At 44.0% G+C, this 21,203-nt stretch overlaps 1 protein-coding gene across 11 annotated transcripts in view; it reads right to left on the reverse strand.

Moving 5' to 3' along the window:
- Nucleotides 1-238: 238 nt before the first annotated feature.
- The window catches only part of BCL11A (BCL11 transcription factor A), a gene marked incomplete at both ends in the record, with an annotated part of 100,350 nt that continues 79,385 nt past the window's right edge, over nucleotides 239-21,203 (reverse strand). For 2 of the 11 annotated variants that reach the window (XM_080813769.1, XM_080813770.1), the window contains 3 exons: nucleotides 239-748; nucleotides 10,335-10,477; nucleotides 15,782-15,883. In XM_080813769.1, coding sequence (XP_080669895.1) covers nucleotides 647-748; nucleotides 10,335-10,477; nucleotides 15,782-15,883 — 347 coding nt within the window. Of the gene's footprint in view, nucleotides 749-6,689; nucleotides 10,478-15,781; nucleotides 15,889-21,203 lie in introns of those variants that run through there. The other 9 variants (XM_080813761.1, XM_080813762.1, XM_080813766.1 and 6 more) reach the window with 8 other exon arrangements.

Here is a 21,203-nt window from a genome sequence, read left to right on the forward strand (position 1 = left end):
TAATTATGATATTGCTATGATTTATTCCCAAGTTTTGCATTTTGATTCTCCTTGAAAATTTATGCCATCTGATAAGCAGTAACCTCTTTCCCCTCCTACACCTCCTACCCATTCCTCAAATCTGTTCTTCCTACCCACCCAATGGATGTCTGCAGGAAACGGGTACAGAAACACAAAGTCATAAGCAGCTGCATTGTCTTATAAGCATTAATAATTAAAGAACAAGCAAACACCACCTAAAGCTCCAACATTTATTGTGTCAATGTTAAGCACACTTTTTAAAAGACAACATAGAATGTATAGAAACAAGGGGTTGGGGGACTCATGCTCATTTCCACAATACGGGTAATTAGGTTGGCTGGTTTCAAAAGGGCCAGGACGCTGCTCAGGACAGCAATGGTCCAGGGGCCCTCTGTAATGGGACTGATTCACTGTTCCAATGTGGGTCTGTTTTTTTGTTTTTACTTTTTATTAAAAAATATAAATAAAATGGCACTGCAGGCCCGGGCAGGGAGGACTCTGCAGGACTCTGTCTTCGCACAACGGCTTCTTGGAGGCTACTGTCAGAAAACATCACAAACTAGCAGGATGACAGACCACGCAGATGTCGGCTGGGCGGCACGCGTCCACCCCGCCCCTGGGGGCTTCAAATTTTCTCAGAACTTAAGGGCTCTCGAGCTTCCATCCGAAAACTGCCACACATCTTGAGCTCTCTGGGTACTACGCCGAATGGGGGTGTGTGAAGAACCTAGAAAGAGGTTGGAGACAGAGGAGGGGAAAAAAAAAAAGTACAGGTGTGACTTGGCCCAGTGATTTTCTGTTCTCTAACTAGCTTTTTAAAACTATAACTTAAATCCACCACAGGTTGAGCCACTGGCATCTTAAACATGATTTCAAACTCAGTCCCCTCCCCCACCACATCTCTGACCTCTCTGAGTGCCTTTCCCATGCCTCCCTCCCTGCCTTCCCCACCAGGGACCCAGACCCGCTACCCGCTTGTATGATAGTCCTAATAAACTCGGGACACACCTGGAAGGAAACACTTTCCCTTATGACTGAGAAAACTGAGTAGGAAACAGTCCTTTGGTTGAGGAGAACAGGGGAGGGAGGGGGGAAGGGGACATTTCCTTAAAATAATAATAAAATTATAAAGAAACAGAAACTCAAAATTGATGTAAAAGCAGCACAACGAAAACATGAAATGTCATCAAGTTCAACGTCAAAGCAGCCAACGATTTACAAGAGGCGAACAAATCTCTGAAGAGGAAACCAGAACCCAAAATAGTTGCTCCCAAATTGCACCAAAAACTGCCTGTAGTTTCTTTCAAACATGCAGTTTTCTTTTCCTTTTTTTTTTTTTTTTCTTTTTTGGTAAGGGGGAAAGGCAATGGTGAAGGGAAGAAGGGAGTGGTTATTTTCCTCCGGGGTTCCTCCCTTGCTGTGTACATTGACTTGAAGCAGCAGAACTGGGAGTCCGGATGTGCCGAGGAAGAGGGCTACCACTGTGGCATTCCAGGGCTCGTTGCCATGGCGACCTGAAGCCTGGGCCTGGGGCCTCCTCTCCCCCGACTTGGCGCGGCAGGAGGCCCAGGGTCTGGAGCTCAGCTGCTCTCCTGAATTCCCCCCGCGCAGTGGAGACCCGGACTGAGGGGCCTCCTGTGTCCAGGTGGGCTGATACCCCCATCGAACCCCTTTGTCCGACCTGCTACCAGTACTGAAAACCCTAACAGACAAAATATAGCATGGACATGTACCACGCTCACCATTATTGAAAAGGTTTGGGGGTGGGAGGGTGGGTCCTGCGTTAGAGGATTGACTTTGGGGAAATCGTTTAATTTGCCTTTTCTGCTGAATCACAAGGACCTGATATTTGCTCCCTTTAAGTAGTCTTTGCCGCTTTTACAGAAAGGAAAAACAGTATTTGGATCAACCACTGGAATTGTGTGTTCAGGCAAGTTTAGGTTCTTAAGTACAATGACCCACGTGAAATGAATTGGTCTCCTTTCCTGTTTGCAAGGGAGGAATTAATCGCATCCCATGACCATAGATGACACTGGGAAACAGAGAGAGAGAGAGAAACAGACCCATCCCCCTAAAGGCTGATTCACTGGCCATGTGTTTTACTAAATGAAACAGAGGGCTAATGGGATAACAAGATGACAGTAAGCAAAAGTGCACACCCAACAACCCATGTCTACCATTTGCAGCTACAGCAGCCCTGAAATAAATGTACATAATCCCAATTCTGGCTATGTGTCCTGATGTCCATTTCTCTAAACATGGGTTCATTTATTCTTAATTGGAAAAGCTGCAGGGCCTTAAGAGACACTTAGGAACATTTGCTAAGTGCCTCGTGCCTTTTTTAAAAGTTAACAGTCTTTTAAAGGACATTTTTCCAAGCAGGTTTAAAGAACACTGCCAATCCCATCCTCACACTGGCAAAATTCCCACATTTCTTTCTTTTTCTTTTCATTTTTTTAATGGGAAGTTGTCTGAAAAAGAAAAGAGAATGGGATGGGTACATTCTTGAACACACCAGGCCCGGGGACGATGGAGCAACAGAATCATAATGAAGAACACACGACTACAACACAGTCATAAGAAATCATGTTTGTGTGTGCGTACAGAGGGCAAAAGAGGCTTTTAAAAAAAAGAAAACGCCATATTTCCTCCCTCACGCTCTGAGCTGAAAGTGTTCAAAGCAGGACAGGATGGGGCCTGAGGCTCCTCAACTCCTTTTCAGGAAAGCCTGAAATATCCCAGTTTACAAACTTTCAACAAACTTTTAGTGTCTGTGAATAAACCACCTCGTTTCCTTATTTCTCCAAATGAAATGATATCTAACCCCCACTGCCGCTTCCTTTCAAATTCTCACTTCAAGCATTATGAACATACACAGTATGTACTTATTACATATACAAAAATGGTATTTAAATAAACAGTCCTATCACAGAATGCACTGGGAAAAACTCAACTACTTCACACTTCCTGCCATGGCTGGTACAAATGAAGAACCAAGTGTTCTGAGCCACCTTTAAAATGTATTGGCTTCAGTCCTTTTGTAGGTCCTAAACAAAGAGAGGGTAGGAAATGGTCTCCGGATAGAGGTAATCCATGCACTGGGAGGGTTTCTAAGTTAAAATCTGTGTGAAGTAGTATCTGCGGTACTCCTGTTGATGAAGTTGTTCTCCAAAGGAAGACAAAAGGGAGCACTTAAACATTAAGAGTTCGGGTATGTAGAGAACATTGCATCAACACATCAGGGGTTTCCCATAAACTGCAGAATTCTGAAAAATGTTAATATCCTTAGTATTTCCTCGTTTTAAAAAAATCGGGAATTTATCCTCTGTTGGAAACATTTTTTTGTTATTTTGCATTAATATTTTTAATTTTGGGGTCCCGGATTCAGATGCCATTTTTAAGTTCTATTCCTGTTGCCTAGGTTTTCAGGCCCCTATTGTTCACTCAGCTTCAGAAGTAAGATTTCATAAGAGGGCTTCACTAAGTCAGGAGACTAAGTACCCTGAAGAACGTGTCTCCCAATAAATTTATTTAACTTCGGGACCATGTAAATCAAACATAATCTGTGATTTATCACCAGATGTTTGCACCCCTCCCCATTCCCCATTTGATTTAAGAAATTTGAACATACAAGTAAGTATACAGTATCCACCATTAATTCTGTCTGTCAGGATGCAAAACCCAATTATGCTAAGAGCATCATATACGGAAAAATTAAAACGAACACCGTATATAAAACCTGCACAGCTGCACTCATGGCTCCTAATAAAAGAGTAATAGGGACACATAGCGGTTTTATGGACATTTAATATGGTGAAGCAGAAGTCACCAAACTGGCATGGCCCTGGGGAATATTTCTATCCTGACTAGTATTCGGGATTCAGTTGTGAAGTAACCTAATTCAAAACACAAAAATCGCCTCTCAGTTCACTGCCAATTACCAAGTCCTGCAAGATACGTCCACCTCTATCCCAGCCCCTATTCCCAGCCCCAGACAGATCCTCTCTTACGGGATTCCTCTCTGCCTCCACTCCCTACTTCCCACCCAAACTGGCTTTAAAAAAATACACCTACTTTCTGTGCATTTTAGAAGGATAAAACTATTCTTGCCTCAGATCAAAAGCATTACATGAAAAGGCCACCTCACAGGCACCAGGGCATAAGAACTGAGCAACAAAAATGCTACCACAAGAAGACAACAGAACAGCTTTTGTTTTGGTTTTTACAAAAAGAAGAACAAGGTTGTATCCATTCATCTACATTGGGAACAGGGAGACAGGATCAGAGAAGTCTGTGCTTTAATAAAGCAAATAGATGCTGCAGGTTGCAGTATTTGTAAAACTGACAACACAGATTTCTAAGGAGGGCTTTTTTTTTTTTTTTTTCTTTTTTAATAAGGGACCTAACCTGCTTTCCAAAGACTATGTTTCATTTCATACATCTGTTGGTTGGGCAAAAGATCACTGAAGGGTACTTCCCCCCTCATTTGCTATCAGCCAGGAACACAATATAAAAACACCTAAAAGATCTGTTCCATCTCTGGTCCCTAGGACCTCAGAATCACAAGGCAAACACCATCCATCTCAGGAAATCAGTGGCTGATTCCACAGATTTGCCACATCTGGCTAAACTACTGTTTACTTTTCTCTCTCTCTCTCTCTCTCTCTTTCTCTCTCTGTCTCGTTAACCTGATGCCTTTGTTTCTGGATTTTTATGGGGGGGGGAGGTGAGGTTATTTTTGGTATGAAGAAAGACTCATATGGAAACGAAAGAGCTGATTTTTTTAAAAAAAGCTTTTTTACATTATGTTCTAAGATAGGGCAGGGAAGGGAGAATAGAAAAAGAACTTTCAGACAACAAGAACAGCAAAAAATCCAAAAGAAATAAAAGTTTAAGATGCTATTACCAGTAAATTTTTCATTTATATCTGAATGAATTATTGTTAAGAGATGAAGGGAAAGTTTTTAACATCAGACTGAAAACACTTTCCATTTCTTGAAAATTATTCTAGAACTATAAAATCTAAAAACTATTTCCATGTTTTGAGACATGTCTATTTTAATATAGTAAGCACTTTATGTTCCTTTAGGGTATAATACACGCATCAAAATGCCCATAGAAATAATCCTGAAAAAGACTGACTGGCCTTCTCTTAAAACCTGTTATTTTCTTGAAAGTAATTTACAGAGTGTGTCAAATGAGGACACAAGAAGCTTACATTGTGTACTTTAATTTTTTTTATTTTTTTCAATAAAGGGACAAAATGGGTGTATGAACAGGTTAATGCAGACAACTGCCAAAAAAACACAGACAGTGGTTTTTCCAATAGAACTTAACAAAGACCAGAAACAAATACAATAAAAAGCCAGGTTGTAATGACCTTTGGTCATCCAAATAAAAAAAAATAAAAACAAAGAAAAATAAAAGATCAAATTAAGTGCCTCTGTTTTGAACAGGGCACGTAAGCAATAATAAATAGTGACTCCCATAGTAAAAGATAAAATTTCAAGTTACGACAAACAGCTTTCATTACAGGAATAGAAAAGGCCAATAACAAAATATTCTGCATTGCCATTTACAAAAAAGTATTGACTAAAGCGGGCTTTCTCTTTAATATGCTTTGCATATGAAATTCTTTCCAATCTAAATATAAAGCACCATTTAGTTTTTGGCAATGAAAAAAACTGCAAAACATTGTTTTTGTTTTTTTTTTTCCTTTTTTTTTTCTTTCTTTCTTTTACTGCATATGAAGGTAAGATGCTGGAATGTAGGGTGATAGAAGGAAAGGGACAAAAAGCACACTACATAACAAACCAACGTTATTAGCTTGCAGTACTGCATACAGTATGGCAGCAGGAAAAAGGAACAAAAAAGGATATGTACAACCCCTATGACAGCCATCCGTGTGACATTCTAGCAGGCTCCCCCAAACCGCCATTATATGGCTTCTCATCTGTACAATGTCACACTTTTTTGTTTGTCTCTTTTTTTTTTTTGAAGCATACAAATAATTTGCACTATATTATCCTGCCAAATTAAAAAAATATACTGTGGCAGCCTGTCTTTTTTTTTTTTTCCACTACCAAAAAAGGTACATTGATACCTTTTAAGAGAACAAGCAACAGTTAAAAATACAAGCTTCAATATAAATACTATAGTGCCTAACACTAGATGAACATTTAATTCAAATACCATTCTAGAAATACAGAAAAAAGACCATAAATGTGTTTTAGCATAGGAATCAACATGAGTGTGCATTTTCCTATATTTAAGTACTATATAATCTTAAACCTTTCCCCAATGTATGTTTTTTTACAACCTGAAGAGCGGTGTGTATCCAAGGCATAGAATTTCCACTATCATTTTTAAATGGATAACAAGTCTTGTAACACCACCAAGACAATGGAACCCTAAAATGCAGTTCCCCCCTAAACATAATGAAGTGTTTTTTAAAAAAATTTTTTTTCTTAACATTTATATTTAAAAAAGTTTTGTACAAAAAAATCCTTGCACTGTAGAAGCGAAAGCAATCATTCATTTCTATGTTAAGTGTATTCTGTTTTCCATTCACAGCGCTTGCAATGTTGAGTCCGAGTAAGTAAGCTCATTAGTCAAGTAAATGGCTGGCAAAGGTTTTTTTTTTTTTTTAGTTTTTTTTTTTTAAATGCTCATCAATGAGATTGTGTTCAATTTTTTTTTTCAGCATTCTTGCAACTTTTCCCTTAAGTATAGACCTGTAAACTGGGAAAATTGTACAGTGCACTTAATTGTCCTATCTGAGCAGGTTTATTTTATACTCAACCTCTGTATCTCTGATTAGAGAAAAGATACAGATATTACAGGCAGAGTCAAGTGCTATTTGAACACCAACTGGGGCAGATGCTAGCTTAATAAAAAAGAAAAATTAAAAAAATAAAATAAAAACAATGAATCCTCTTCCATGTTAACACAAATAGCACACAGTGTATGGAAAAGAAATGAAGTACAACTTTTAGGGAGCACAGACATATATACTGCTACTCTTAAAATTCTTTCTCTTCTTTTTTAAGAATGTCACATTTAAACACAAGTCTTAAGAATTCATAGTTAATCATCATTGTATCAATATTAGCTTATATACCTGTCCTAGTTTAAAATGGCAAATAGTACCACATTGTGCTAAAAGATCACATATTTTTTTTTTCCTGTTACCCTCTGTCAAACCTTATCATCAGTCTCTTGTTTTTAATATGGTCTACGATGTCTTAAAGTTTATCGTTTGATTGTCCCTTTGACAACCAAATAGATCTGGATCTATTTCTTTTGGTGCCAGAATTTTTTTAAACAGACATTATTTAAAACAAGTCATCTTCATAAAATGAATTCCTTACTAATGCATTTAATTGTATTCCAGGGCTTTTGCACGTTGCACATTCAATCTAATCATCATTTAAAAAAAATAAAACTTTGGGCAAAATAGCCCATTTCTTTTAAGCTCTCACCAGGAGCAAAATAGCATTTATACTGGTATAATCAGTTTTGCTTATAAGATTAAACTAAAGGGAGAATGATGATTAACTAGGACATAGTGGGTCATATTTTTAGGTAGCCATTGTTGTGAGAAATACAATATAGAATTATATGCTAGGTCCTAAGGTTTCTTACCTCACCCAATGCTGAATTAAGCTACAAGTTTATAACAAGTAGAAAGAACCATCAACGTGGTTTTCATAGATCCAAGGCACTCATATTTTAAAACCAAATGATAGGATAAACTTGTTTTGTTTTTCTGTTAATTTGTCAATTCAAGGCCTTTTTTTTCCCTCTCCAATTGATACATTTAACCCTTTAGAGACAGACATTTAGCTCATAGAGATTTCGTTTCAGTGCTGTCCATTCTGTCTGTAGAGGGTTAACCCAAAGACTGTTTTTCCTCCTCACGTTATAAAATAAAACTGTACATGATATGTATTACAGAATGTATGCAGCATGGTCTTTTTCTCTCTCTCTCTCTTTTTCTCTCAGAACGGAACTGGAAACAGCAACATGTTTGCTCAGCAACGAATCGGGGACAATTTAAAATAGCCATAACATACCATACATGCTGTCTAAGTTTAAAAAAAAAAAACATACACAACATGTAAATTATTGCACAAGAGAAAGGCTCAAAGTTTGCGTAAAATGCAATAGTATTGCCCCATACAGATCATGCATTCAAACGGTGAGAACATAAAGGAAAAAAAGAAAAAGAAAAAAGAAAAAAAAAAAAAAAACAGGTGTGCTGGTGACAAGCACTCTCATATTCTTAGCTTCCGTTACTTCTGTTTGTTGTTTGTTTAATCACATGGGACTAGAAAAAAATCCTACGGGGGGAGTGGGGCTGGAGGGCGATGGGGGAGGGGGTGGTGAAAAAAGGAAGTGTCAGGTGGGAGTGAGGGAGGGGTATTAATATACCTCTATTCAGTTTTTATATCATTATTCAACACTCGATCACTGTGCCATTTTTTCATGTGTTTCTCCAGGGTACTGTACACGCTAAAAGGCATCTTACAAATTTCACATTTGTAAACGTCCTTCCCCACCTGGCCATGCGTTTTCATGTGCCTGGTGAGCTTGCTACTCTGGGCACAGGCATAGTTGCACAGCTCGCATTTATAAGGCCTTTCGCCCGTGTGGCTTCTCCTGTGGACAGTGAGATTGCTACAGTTCTTGAAGACTTTCCCACAGTACTCACAAGTGTCGCTGCGTCTGCCCTCTTTTGAGCTGGGCCTGCCCGGGCCCGGACCACTAATATGGGGCGTGCTCCCTCCACTTCCCGTGCCGCTGCGCCCCGAGATCCCTCCGTCCAGCTCCCCGGGCGGCGTGGAGAAGCGCAAGCTCCCGTTCTCCGAGGAGTGCTCCGACGAGGAGGCGAAAGGCGATTGTCTGGAGTCTCCGAAGCTAAGGAAGGGATCTTTGAGCTGCCTGGAGGCCGCGTAGCCAGCGAGCCACTGCGAGTACACGTTCTCCGTGTTGGGCATCGCGGCCGGGGGCAAGTCGAACTCCTTCTCGAGCTTGATGCGCTTGGAGAAGGGGCTCAGCGAGCTGGGGCTGCCCAGCAGCAGCTTTTTGGACAGGCCCCCCGAGGCCGACTCGCCCGGGGAGCAGCCGCGGCCGTTAACAGTGCCATCGTCTATGCGGTCCGACTCGCCGGCCACCGAGTCTTCGTCGCAAGTGTCCCTGTGGCCCTCGGCCTCGGCCAGGTGGCCGCGCTTATGTTTCTCGCCCAGGACCTGGTGGAAGGCCTCGCTGAAGTGCTGCATGGAGCTGAGCACCATGCCCTGCATGACATCAGGCAGGGCGCGGCCCTCGTCGCCCACGCCCACCACCGCGCCCCGCGAGCTGTTCTCGTGGTGGCGCGCCGCCTCCAGGCTCAGCCCGAAGCCGTAGTCCACCCTCTCGCTCTCCGTCAGCTCCTCCTCCTCCTCTTCCTCCTCTTCTTCCTCTTCCTCGTCGTCCTCCTCTTCCTCCTCGTCCCCATTCTCCGGGATCAGGTTGGGGTCGTTCTCGCTCTTGAACTTGGCCACCACAGACTTGAGCGCGCTGCTGGCGCTGCCCACCAGGTCGCTGGTGCCGGGTTCCGGGGAGCTGGCGGTGGAGAGGCCGTCGTCGGACTTGACCGTCATAGGGGACGACTTGTGCATGTGCGTCTTCATGTGGCGCTTCAGCTTGCTGGCCTGCGTGCATGCGTGGTCGCACAGGTTGCACTTGTAGGGCTTCTCGCCCGTGTGGCTGCGCCGGTGCACCACGAGGTTGCTCTGAAATTTGAACGTCTTGCCGCAGAACTCGCATGACTTGGACTTGACCGGGGGCTGGGAGGGAGGAGGGGCGGATTGCAGAGGAGGGAGGGGGGGCGTCGCCAGGAAGGGCGGCTTGCTACCTGGCTGGAATGGTTGCAGTAACCTTTGCATAGGGCTGGGCCGGCCTGGGGACAGCGGTGGGCTAGACGTGTTCCCTGCCAGCTCTCTAAGTCTCCTAGAGAAATCCATGGCGGGAGGCTCCATAGCCATTGGATTCAACCGCAGCACCCTGTCAAAGGCACTCGGGTGATGGGTGGCCAGGGCCATCTCTTCCGCCCCCAGGCGCTCTATGCGGTGGGGGTCCAAGTGATGTCTCGGTGGTGGACTAAACAGGGGGGGAGTGGGTGGAAAGCGCCCTTCGGCCAGGCTGGAAGCCTCTCTCGATACTGATCCTGGTATTCTTAGCAGGTTAAAGGGGTTATTGTCTGCAATATGAATCCCATGGAGAGGTGGCTGGGAAGGACATTCTGCACCTAGTCCTGAAGGGATACCAACCCGCGGGGTCAGGGGACTTCCGTGTTCGCTTTCTAAGTAGATTCTTAATCCATGAGTGTTCTGTGCGTGTTGCAAGAGAAACCATGCACTGGTGAATGGCTGTTTGCAAGTTGTACATGTGTAGCTGCTGGGCTCATCTTTACCTGCAAAATAATACAACACCAACATCAATGTTTCATCACAGAGGAGTGCATTAGCAATTGCTTCTTTATGTTTCACCTCCAGCCTTCCCTGCCCCCAGCCCTCAACCTGAGAGGCCAAAGCCCTCACTGACCTATTCTTCTCTGAGCCTACACTGGTGCCTGGCACATCTGGTGACTGAGGCCCAATAAATATTTGTCCAATCAGTCTTTCTGCCATTTCATTCAGTTCTAAGAATTTTAAATCCAGTCTCCAAATCAGAAAAATCTGGACCAATTCAAGCTTGGGAATGAGGATCCCTACATTCTAGGGAATCTCAGCAAACATCTGAGCTTTCCAGTCCTTTGCCAGCTGTGGTTTGGGGCAAGCTACTTCATCTCCGTGACTCCGTTTCCTCATTTGTTAAAGGAGGCACTTGGACAAGGTGACCTAAGGGAAACTTCCCTGCTTCCTAAATCCCATCGTTCTATTCTCCCCTGGGTGGCAGGTGAACTTTCTAAAGAGGCAATCATTTCATAGAGATATCAAAAAAGAGAAGGTCAACTCATTACAATTCTCTGTGGGCCTAGAGATGCTTTTAATCTTAGCCGGAAACACACTAATTGTTGATATTGTTAAAAATGAGAAGATACGCATAAAGTAATTCCGTGGAAGAGAGGCTAGTGACATTCTCACCTCCCAGCCTGTGTGAGGATCAGTGAGTCCCAATTCTGGTTCCACAACTCCCTACAGGGACTCCCCTTTTTATCTCAAGGGACGGTGCAAAAATCTCAAAAGAGAAATTTAATTCGGATTTAACCAACAGGCCGGATCACATCTTTAAGAATTGTCCCCCAGTCAAACAAATGCAAGTCTGGAGAAGTTAGGAGGAGTGGCCGGTGCCAACTTAAGCAGACACAGCATCCTAGCTGAAGAACAGTTAAAGCAGCCAGCACCATGACGGGCAGCAGGCTGAGAAATGCTACACTAGCCTCCTCCTCATTATTTTGAGAGGCTAACAACGTGAACCAAATTATACAACATCCTGCGCCCTCGGCTGAGCCTCAGCTCCAGTTGAGAAAGAAACAGAAAGATACAGTTCAGCTAGTCAACTCTTTGGCCAGTAGCCAAGCCGTCTGGAGAGGGGCCCTGCTTAAGTCACATTATTTCTCTCTCGCTGAAAAGAACCCGAGAGTGGTAAATGCCACTTTGGCAAAGAGGGGCGAGCTTGACTTCACAATCATTCATTTCTGGAGATAGCTAAATTTAAAAATATATATACACCAAGGGAGTAACTAACAGTTTACCAGTCAACGACAGCATTAAAAAGGGCACAAATGTTGGTGGCCAAAGGACAAGGATGAGAAAAATAGATAACTTCCCAGGGATTCCAAAAAAGGCGTGCGTAAAACACAAGCGAGGAATAAACTTGAGCCCGTCTTTTAAAAGGGGGACTAGACAATCGCTTAAGGCCCCCAGCTAGTATGTGTCAGTAACTTTTTTTTTTTAAAGCAAAAAATCCACCATGGACCTAAAGAGTGGGAATAAGAAAAGTAATCAGTTATGATTCCTCCATTTAGCAAGTCAGAAAGAAAAGCTGGCAGGGTCTTCTCAGGAGCCCCAAACACTTGCATTCCAAAACAAGCCAGCCCTGCTCAAGCACTTGTCTGAATAATGGACTCCCTGCCCTGACCTTGTAATTTACTTTACAATGCATTTATAATCTCACTCAATATATCCCACTCCTGGGTAAATCTCTTTAACAAGATTAGATGATAAGATACCAAAATTAGGTTTCCAACATTTGCCTAATGTGGAGGGAGAAAAAAAAAAGGCAGAAAGATTTTGAAAGAAAACGCTGACATTAGTATCACATTATCTGCCTATTTTTGTTTGCCTCCTCTCTTCAAAGGGAAATAAAAAGCATCATTGAGAGTATTTTCATAAATTTTTTGTTGTTGTTGAACAATGACTTGGGTCCTAAATAGGCAGGAAAAAACAGATCTGGTTCCAACTAACGTGACCCTCTGTGGCTTTCTCCTTTGCCTCCCTAGGACTCTGTGTTATTATCATACATTTGGCCTGACAATCCGAACTGGATAAGTAAAAAGGAGATTTGTCAGCTGGAACAAGTCCTTAACACTTTCATCACTCCAAATGCCTTAAAATCATATCTTAGATTATAATATTCGATGGAAACTCAGGACTGGACCCATGATTAGCAATGCCAGTTTCGCACACACCGTGAACGGGAAGGCCACTGGTGAGTGCCGAAAGGTTATCTGGCACAGCACCAAGGATCTCACCTGCACCCTCCCCAAAAGGCTTAAAGGGGAATCGTCTGTTTGATTTTGCTGCTCTGAACTTCCTAAAATTTTGCTTTCAGAGCCAGTGATGTGCTCATGCTCCAATATGTTCACACCATACTGTTACCCCCTCTTCTCATACATCAGGTCAGAGAAGATGGCATTTCATCTTATAATGAGCATACAACATACAGTTTTCACTATCGCGTTTTAGTATTCCTATCAACTAGATATTCTAGATCGTGAGGGCAGCTAGTGTAATCATAATGTCAATGAGAAGGGCTGTTACGAATGAGACTAAAGATTACCTCAAAAGAGCTGCTTTGAAACTGGTAATTATTACCAGCCCACTAATAGCAAATGATGCATTACAGTTTCACCATATAATCTGTGTTTCACTCAGCTCACACCAGTGCACCATATTATATTACAGTGCTCACAGATTCTCAATTCCTAAACTGCAGTCATCAATAAATGTGTTACTTGCCATAATTTGTGAAATTACTTTGTTCATAACATCTTTGATGGTTTAGAAAGACCAGAATTGATTTCCTGCGTGGCAAAATTAGGGCTACATTGATTTATTGACGTGTAAAATATAATAATATTCTTCATTTACTCTGACGAAAATCAACTTCTCAATTTGAGAGCCTCATTGGGCATTCACCGGGATTGTTTTGATTTAGAGCAATAAGCAGAGACCTGGCCCCCAGCGCAGGAACTCCAGGCAGCAAACGGTTAAAATCGGCTATTAGCTCACCTACCGGCTGTTATTTTATTTCATTTTACTGTATAGGAAGGAGTAACCCCATTTTTAATTTGCCACCAATGCTAAAGAGACCTGTGATCTCAGCCTCAGGATTTAGAAGAACAAGGTCTGACACCAGGGCTCCGAACCAGTCATTTCTTTGGCCCTTAGGTTTCCTATCTGTAAAATGAGCATAAAAACAGGACCTGACAGAACTGTGAGGCTCAGATGACAGATGCATATAAAAGCCACATGTAAACTACCGGGACCAACAAGAACGTGAGTTTTCCTTACTCTCAGCCTTGATGAGTTCCCTAACATGATGACTGACCAGGTCGCACGCCCAGAAGGGCTTCCAGAAGAAGGCTGGAATCCAGAATCCAGGCCTCACCTCAGGCCCAGCGAAGGCCCTGGCTAGAGGGCAGCAGGTGGGGGCCACATTAGGGCCCATGACTGTGCTCCACCAGCAGGGAAGCCACAAAGTAAGGGCTAAGTGCTCTGAAAGCCAAGGGGGCAGCTGGTTAAGGCAGCTGAGTGACCTGGGGGTCAGCGTTGCTCCAGAGCTTTCTGGAGTTCCACAACCCATCTCCACATACCTTGTCTGGTCACTCCTAAACTGGTCCTGCCAGCATGGGCACCAGCAATCTAGGCACCCTCCCTTTGCGGGAAGAGGGGGAGAAGACAAGGGCTCTGTATCAGGCTCCTAGCTTCCCACCCCTCGAATCCAACTCCCTGCCCTCAGGAGGGTCAGCAGAAGAGAGAGAGGACGGAACTGTTTCCCAGGCCATCAGCCAGTGGCCACTCAGCCCCACCCTCCTCTCCACCACCCCACTCCCCTCTTTTCCCTTCCCTCCACAGGTGGTTCTGTTCCCACGGCCCAGTGCGGGGCCCCAGGCACCCCCAGCCAAACGAGGAGCACTCTCCCCACCCAGTCAGCATGTAGGGACTCGAAACCATGAGTCCAACCCCCTAAACTCTACAATCTGTGACCTAAGCCAGCCTTAGGCCCAGCCTGGTGTTGGGGAGGGGGTGGCAGAAGTGGTGTTTTAACCCCTCCACCGCCCAGCCCTGGGGACTGGAGGACTTGTGAAATTCACACAATGAGTCCTTGTTACCTAGGATTACCTAGGAGTTAACAAAACAAACAACTGGCTTCCAATTTGGTCTCAGGGCGCATGCCCTGCCCTGCAGACACCATTCACAGGATGGTTAGGTCTACCTTCCGTCTCCCACCAAATAACCAGGCCCCTCTCTAGCTGAACACCTGCAGCCTCTTGTTCTTTTCTTTCCATGACACACTCTCCGTTTCCTTTCTTCTGTCCACAACAGGTTAGTTTTCACACACTTTCAAAATAAAAATAACATTCCTTAACTAAAGATTAGATGCCACACTTCTTTTTTTCAGGAAGCTGCTTTTTTGTGTTTGGGGTAGAATCAACCCCCACCCCCATCCGACTTTGTAGCCATGCATGACTCATGTCATTTGTTACTCCATAGAAAAGCAAACTGAATTACCTTCTAAAACAACATCTTTCCAAACACATTTTCACCGACATACAAATCTACATTTCATAAAAATCTCCCCACCATAAAATTGGTTTGAACAAGTATGTGGATGGTGTTAGTGGTAGTGATGTGGGTGGCGGTGGACTCTTTGAATTTAAGCAACCAGGCTGTGCATTTGTCTCTAAAACTAGGAGAAAAATAAGTAGAAATTGCATATGTGTGCACATATATAATGCACCATGTGGATATACAAATATACCATGCTTCAGTACACACGGAAATGCACATATAACACACATGAGCACAGCTCTAAAGTAACTCCACATTGACTTCTTTTGGTTCTGGCCTCTGCTAACACGGACTCCACAGAATAAATTCCAAGTCCTAAATGAGCCCATGCAAGCGAATGTCCAGCAATAAAATGGGGCCTGAACACACAGATGGTATATGGTCACCAGCCGTGGAGACAGCTAAGACCCTGGGGAGGCCACCTCCCTCACCCTCCGCCCCCCTACCCCCCCCCCCCACCTCCAGGGATGAACTGCTGTCAGTTCTAGTCTCCAGTGAGGAAAGGGGAGGGGGAAAAAGGGAGGGGGTGTTGAATGGAGCGGGAGAGAGGGTACCAGTGAGTAATGGAATAATGCAGATGAGAATGCCAATCTGTTTTGAAAGTAACTCTTTTCAGTACTTAAAAAGTAAGGGTAATTTCCAGAAACTCTCAGCTTTATACACATGGACATTTGTAGAAGAAATAATGCTCAACTTACAAATACCCTGCGGGGCATATTCTGCACTCATCCCGGGCGTGGGGATTAGAGCTCCGTGTGCAGAACGAGGGGAGGACAGGCCCCTCCAGTGCAGAAGTTTATCTGTGAAAGAAACCCAAAATCAAGCACTAAAGCTATAAACAATGTGCATCGTAAACCACAGGATATCACATTTCAATTCCATTAAAATAGATTAACATCATTACAACAGCCTTGCAGATAGTTAACAGGCCCAAGGCCTGCATCAAACAAACAGCGATGAAGTTATTTCCACAATTTTGTTTTGTTTTTGATTTTGGTCTTTTTAGACAAAAGAAAAGGGGTTTGTTTTAATTGGGAGGGTGGTCTTTGGTTCCTTTGCTTCTTTGTTATTGTTTGTTTATTGTCTTATAATAAGAGACGTGTAAATAGCAAGGGGGAAATTGGTAATACTGGAGGTAGACTGCAAAATGGAGGGGATTTATCTGCAAGGCTGGTTTACATGCATACATTTACTTTAAAAGACAAGCCCAAACAAAATACAATATGCAAGTAGGAAATAAGTGGATCTGTGAATCATTCCTTCTAGAACAGAGAGGCCCATTCTGCCTTCCCTGTCCCATTGCTCCCTCTTCCCAAGCTGTGCTTAGGACAGCGCCTTCAAAGACAGGGAAATCGTGGGCATTGCGGACTTGGTTGGGCCACACTCTAGAATCGCATCAATGGAATACCCCATATAGACACGGCTTCTTACAACACAAAGCAGTGGAGAATAAAGGTTAGATTTCTGGGGTCCAAATAACTTTGGCCAAGTCCACATCTTGAGGGTGAGGAATCCTACTCTTACGTGACAAGGAGAGAACCAAGCACCCAGAAAAAGTGGCCCACCTTCTCCATTCTACTGCACTTGGTCGCTCTCTGGCGAGGAGAAACGACTTCTCACACTAATAAACATAAATCTAGCAGTAAATCAAGCATTTCTAGCACTGAGACTTTTGTGAGAAAAGAAATATTTGGTTTGTGCGACCTGGGGATTACATGGTTTATGTGGTAAGTTCCTAGTTTTTCCAAGTCCACCTTGAGCCAACCAAGCATGGAGAGGTCAACCTTGAGACAGAGTGTAGATCGGTGGAGCAGGAGATACTCAGTGTGTTCTAGAGGCTGGGAGGTTGTGATGATTGGGGGAGGAGGGAGAGAAGAAAAACAGACTTTGATGGTGAGTAAACAGAGTATGTTTTCCATTAGCTTAATATTAAGAGCACTTAAAAGTGTTGTTGTTAGACTCTAGGATAGCAGGTCTCAAGTGTAAAATACATCCTGTTCTCCTTATAGAGATTCACGCTGCCAAGAACAGCCAGGGCAGTCAGCACAAGGCTCCCTTTCATGGGGAGCCCGGTGGGTAACAATGGCGTGGTGCTCGTGGAAGATCTTATACTCTGTTGTTACCAGGCCTGCAAAGGGGGGGGCTGCTCTCGGAGACCATCTTGAGAGACATATCCTCCGCTCTAACTCCAAACAAAATAAATACCACAAAATGAACCCATTAAAAGTGCAAAGACTGGACTTTAAAAAAAAAAGAGTAAGTCTTCATTTGATCGTTTATATTATAAACAGGGTATTGAGAGTAGAGGGTAAAATTCACTGCAGATTTAGTCATTGTGCTTTTCAACAAGAAGTCTGAGAACCCATCTTTGCGTTTGCTCTTGCCTTAGCCATTTCCTAAGTTTACTCAGCGTGAGACTAAGAGGGAAATCCTTAGAGACCCACACAACTGACATAGCTCTGTGACCCTGGCAGAAATGCAGCAAGGGACCTGGACCCCTGCACGGGGACAGTCTGATTTCAAACTCCCTGCCACTTCCTCTGAGAAGAGCCTTGAGGTGCCTTGATAGGCCTCCAGCAAGAAATGGGAGGGCTCTTTGCCTAATCTAGGTCTGACCACTCACACTTACCTTCGGTTGGCAAACCTGTCTACAGACTCGTCGGCCCTGAGCAAGCCGAGCTTCCGGGGGCAGCAGCCTGGTCCACTTTTCCACAGGGCCAGGCCATGTGGCAAAGCGAGGGCTCGTCAATGACAGTATCTGGGTATCTGGCACCACGACCCTGCTTTTGGCTTTTGAATTATAAGAAACCTTCAAGATCCTCAAGTCTATGCCTTCATTTTACAGATGGGGAAAACTGAGGCCTTGAGAAATTAAGTGGCTGGCCCACAGCTATGCTGACGATTAAAGTGAAGATCAGAATCGTCTCCTGACTTCCCATCCTGTGCTCTTTTCTGGGATATCCATCTAGCTCTTCCCCTTGTTCCCACCCAAGAAGTGCCAGTGTGGAGGGTTCCATTTCTCCTGACCCATTAAGAGAAACAATTTCTCCTAACAATGTCTTGGGAGAGAGTCCAACCCAAAGGTGCTGAGTGGGCCTTTTGAAGATCCAAATAAACTGACTGAGCTTTAAAATTGGAAACCAACACCTGATCCGCTTCCTGAGCCTCTTAGCTTCCCACCCCCCCACCCTGCACCCCCCCCACACACCCGCCCCCAACCCAGATCTCTCTGCTTTCCCCTTCTACCGCTGCTTCCCCTGCAGAATTAGCCAGCTGAAGAGAGACAAACTGTTCCTATCAGCTTAACAAGCTATTGACACTGCCTTTCGGAGAGACCCATCCTTGCATTTCTCTTCCTCCAGGAAGAGTGTCAAAACAAAGGCAGTGGGGAACCCCAGCTGACTCTGCAGCCTCTCCCACGGAACACATTCCCCTTGGTAAGTAGACGACAGTTCTCCCTGGCACTGAAAATACTAAATTGTTAATCGCCTCCCTGGGGTTTAACTTTTTGCAATGATTTCAGCATGTCTTAGGCAAAGTCTCACAATGAATGCTTCTAAGCATCGCACTCAACCAGCAGGTCTACCTGCCTGAGCCACCCCTGGCTGAAGGCCTTTGCTCTTCATTTTCCCCAGGGAGTGGTGGACTGTGGTAAGTGGGCAGTCTGGCTATGCTCTCTTTCGTTTCCTTGGGGGTACTCTCAGGGCAGCGGTTCTCAAAGTGCAGACCGGAGGCCCAGTATCAGCATTCCCTGGGAGCCCGTTGGAAATGCAAATTCTCAGGCCCACCTCAGACTCACTGAATAAACACCTGGAGGTGGGGGCCGGGTGGCAATCTATGTTGAACAACTCCTCCTGGTGATATGTCGGCACAGTTCCAGTTTAATCCTACTGTCCTAGGACAAGGGGAGGCACGGAAGCTGGAAGCATGCTCTTCTGGCAAAGAGCCAGAATGGCTACGAGACTATCGTCTCTTCTGTCTGGGACTCACCTCCTTTAGAATAGTCAAAAACAGAGCGAGCTTGGGACATAGCTAAGAATCCCTTCATGTGGAATCTCAGGGCCACCCTTCCTCAGTGACAGGACAGAGAACAGACCCAAGTTTTCCATCGAACAGGGAATGCTCTTTGCACAAGACAACATCCAGACTGGTCTATGTCTGACAGATGGTGTCCTCACCACTTCCACCAAAGCTGAAATGTTTGAGAAAGCAGCTGTGGCACACGGCAGGGACAGAGTAGGAGCTGGGCTCTGTTTCCTTGGCTGGACTCACAAATGTGATGCGTTGCCCTCTTCTGGATCAGTCTTTTCAAATGCCTGTATGCTTCTGGCAAAAGGTGTGTTAACCTGTTCTGGTTCACAAAGTTCTCTAGAGACCCAGCATTTCCACTTGGGGCCTTGGAAATGCCTTATGCATTGTTAAGTTGCAATGTGTCTTTACGGCTGAATAAAAAATAATGAATCTTATTTTTCAAGTCTCATTAAAAATCTGCAGTAAATTGGGAATAGTTTTGATTTAATGTTTTACACTGGTCACTTTACATTTCTATATACAATGGGTACCAACTTTGGATGCAGAGCTCTCTCAGCCCCGTGGGATGTCCCTGGAATTTAAGGTCCTTAAATCAAGTTTTAGGTTTCCTCAAGAGCATCTCAAAGACTCCTTTATGATTGCCATGCTGTTTGTTTCTGAAATTAATCACCGGGTATGAAACGCAGCCACACTACAGTCTCCTCATCGACAAGTAATACTGCTGATCTACAAAGGAGCCCAAACAGCTAAGTACGAAGCATCATTTACAACATGCCTGATGACTGTTCTGGTGGCCAAGCTTTATCAGGTATTAAATCCCCAGGCCTCTCTAGAGGAGTACACGGACGTAAAGATGTGTGATATTTACTATAATGTATACACATGTATATGTTTCCTTTCTTGAACGTATGTTTGGTTTTTCTTTTAAAGAGATTTTATTTATTTATTTGACAGAGAAAGAGAGACGGGTACAAGCAGGCAGAGTGGCAGGCAGGAGAAGGAGAAGCAGGCTCCCCACCAAGAAGACAGCCCAACGCCAGGCTCCATCCCAGGACCCTGGGATCAAGCCGAAGGCAGAAACTTAACTTACTGAGCCACCCAGGCATCCCTTGAACATATGTTTTTAGAAAACTTCTCTGTTTTTCCAACTAGGTAGGGCACAAAGGGAATAGAGTTGTCCCCATGTAGAATGGGTTACCCTGGGAAGCTGTTACCTCCCATACTCTGAGTCTTGAAGAAAAGAATGACATGGGGCACCTGGGTGGTTCAGTGGCTTAAGTCTCTGCCTTCGGCTCAGGGAATGATCCCAGGGTCTTGGGATTGAGCCCTTCAACAGGCTCCCTGCTCTGTGGGAAGCCTGCTTCTCCCTCTCACACTCCCCCTGCTTGTGTTCCCTCTCTTGCTGTCTCTCTCTGTCAAATAAATAAAACCTTAAAAAAAAAAAAAGAAAAAAAAAAGAATGACAACCCACCATGATGGGGAGGGAATCTCAATATTGGGCGACAGGCGAAATAAAGGACCCTGACCCTCTGTTCCAGTTCCAAAATTCTCCAATCCCCTCTTCCCCCAGCCAACTTACCGACTACACTTAAAAATTCATCCTGAAAGTTTAGACGGATTGCTGAATGATCCAATTTCAGTTCTATCAATATTAGTGGATCCAAATCACAAAAATAACAGTAGGGCCGCTAGTCTGGTACAGAGGCTTCTTTAACCGGAAAACAAATCCACTAAACGTCTTTCTACCTCTTGACCTTCCGTTTACAATAGATACCAGCTCCTCTCTGAGATTCTGTGACTTATCACAGTATTATAGAGCAAACATTAGCTATGCCGGTGTCTTGCATCATGTCAGTCTAAACTGAAAATGTGCCAGGTTTATCTTCGCTAACAGACTTCTTAATTAACCTTCCGATATTGTCAAAATTGCATTCCCTTTTGTTCTAGAAATGAGCATTTTATACGAGCATTTTTTCCACCATTGCTTTTTTTACTAGCTGAGGTTTTACCAAATTGTGATGCTCTTTAAAAAGTGTATCCTATACAGGGGTGCCTGGGTGGCTCAGTGGGTTAAAGCCTCTGCCTTCA

This window comes from Martes martes, assembly GCF_963455335.1.
Source record: "Martes martes genome assembly, chromosome: 9".
NCBI classification, from domain to species: domain Eukaryota; kingdom Metazoa; phylum Chordata; class Mammalia; order Carnivora; family Mustelidae; genus Martes; species Martes martes.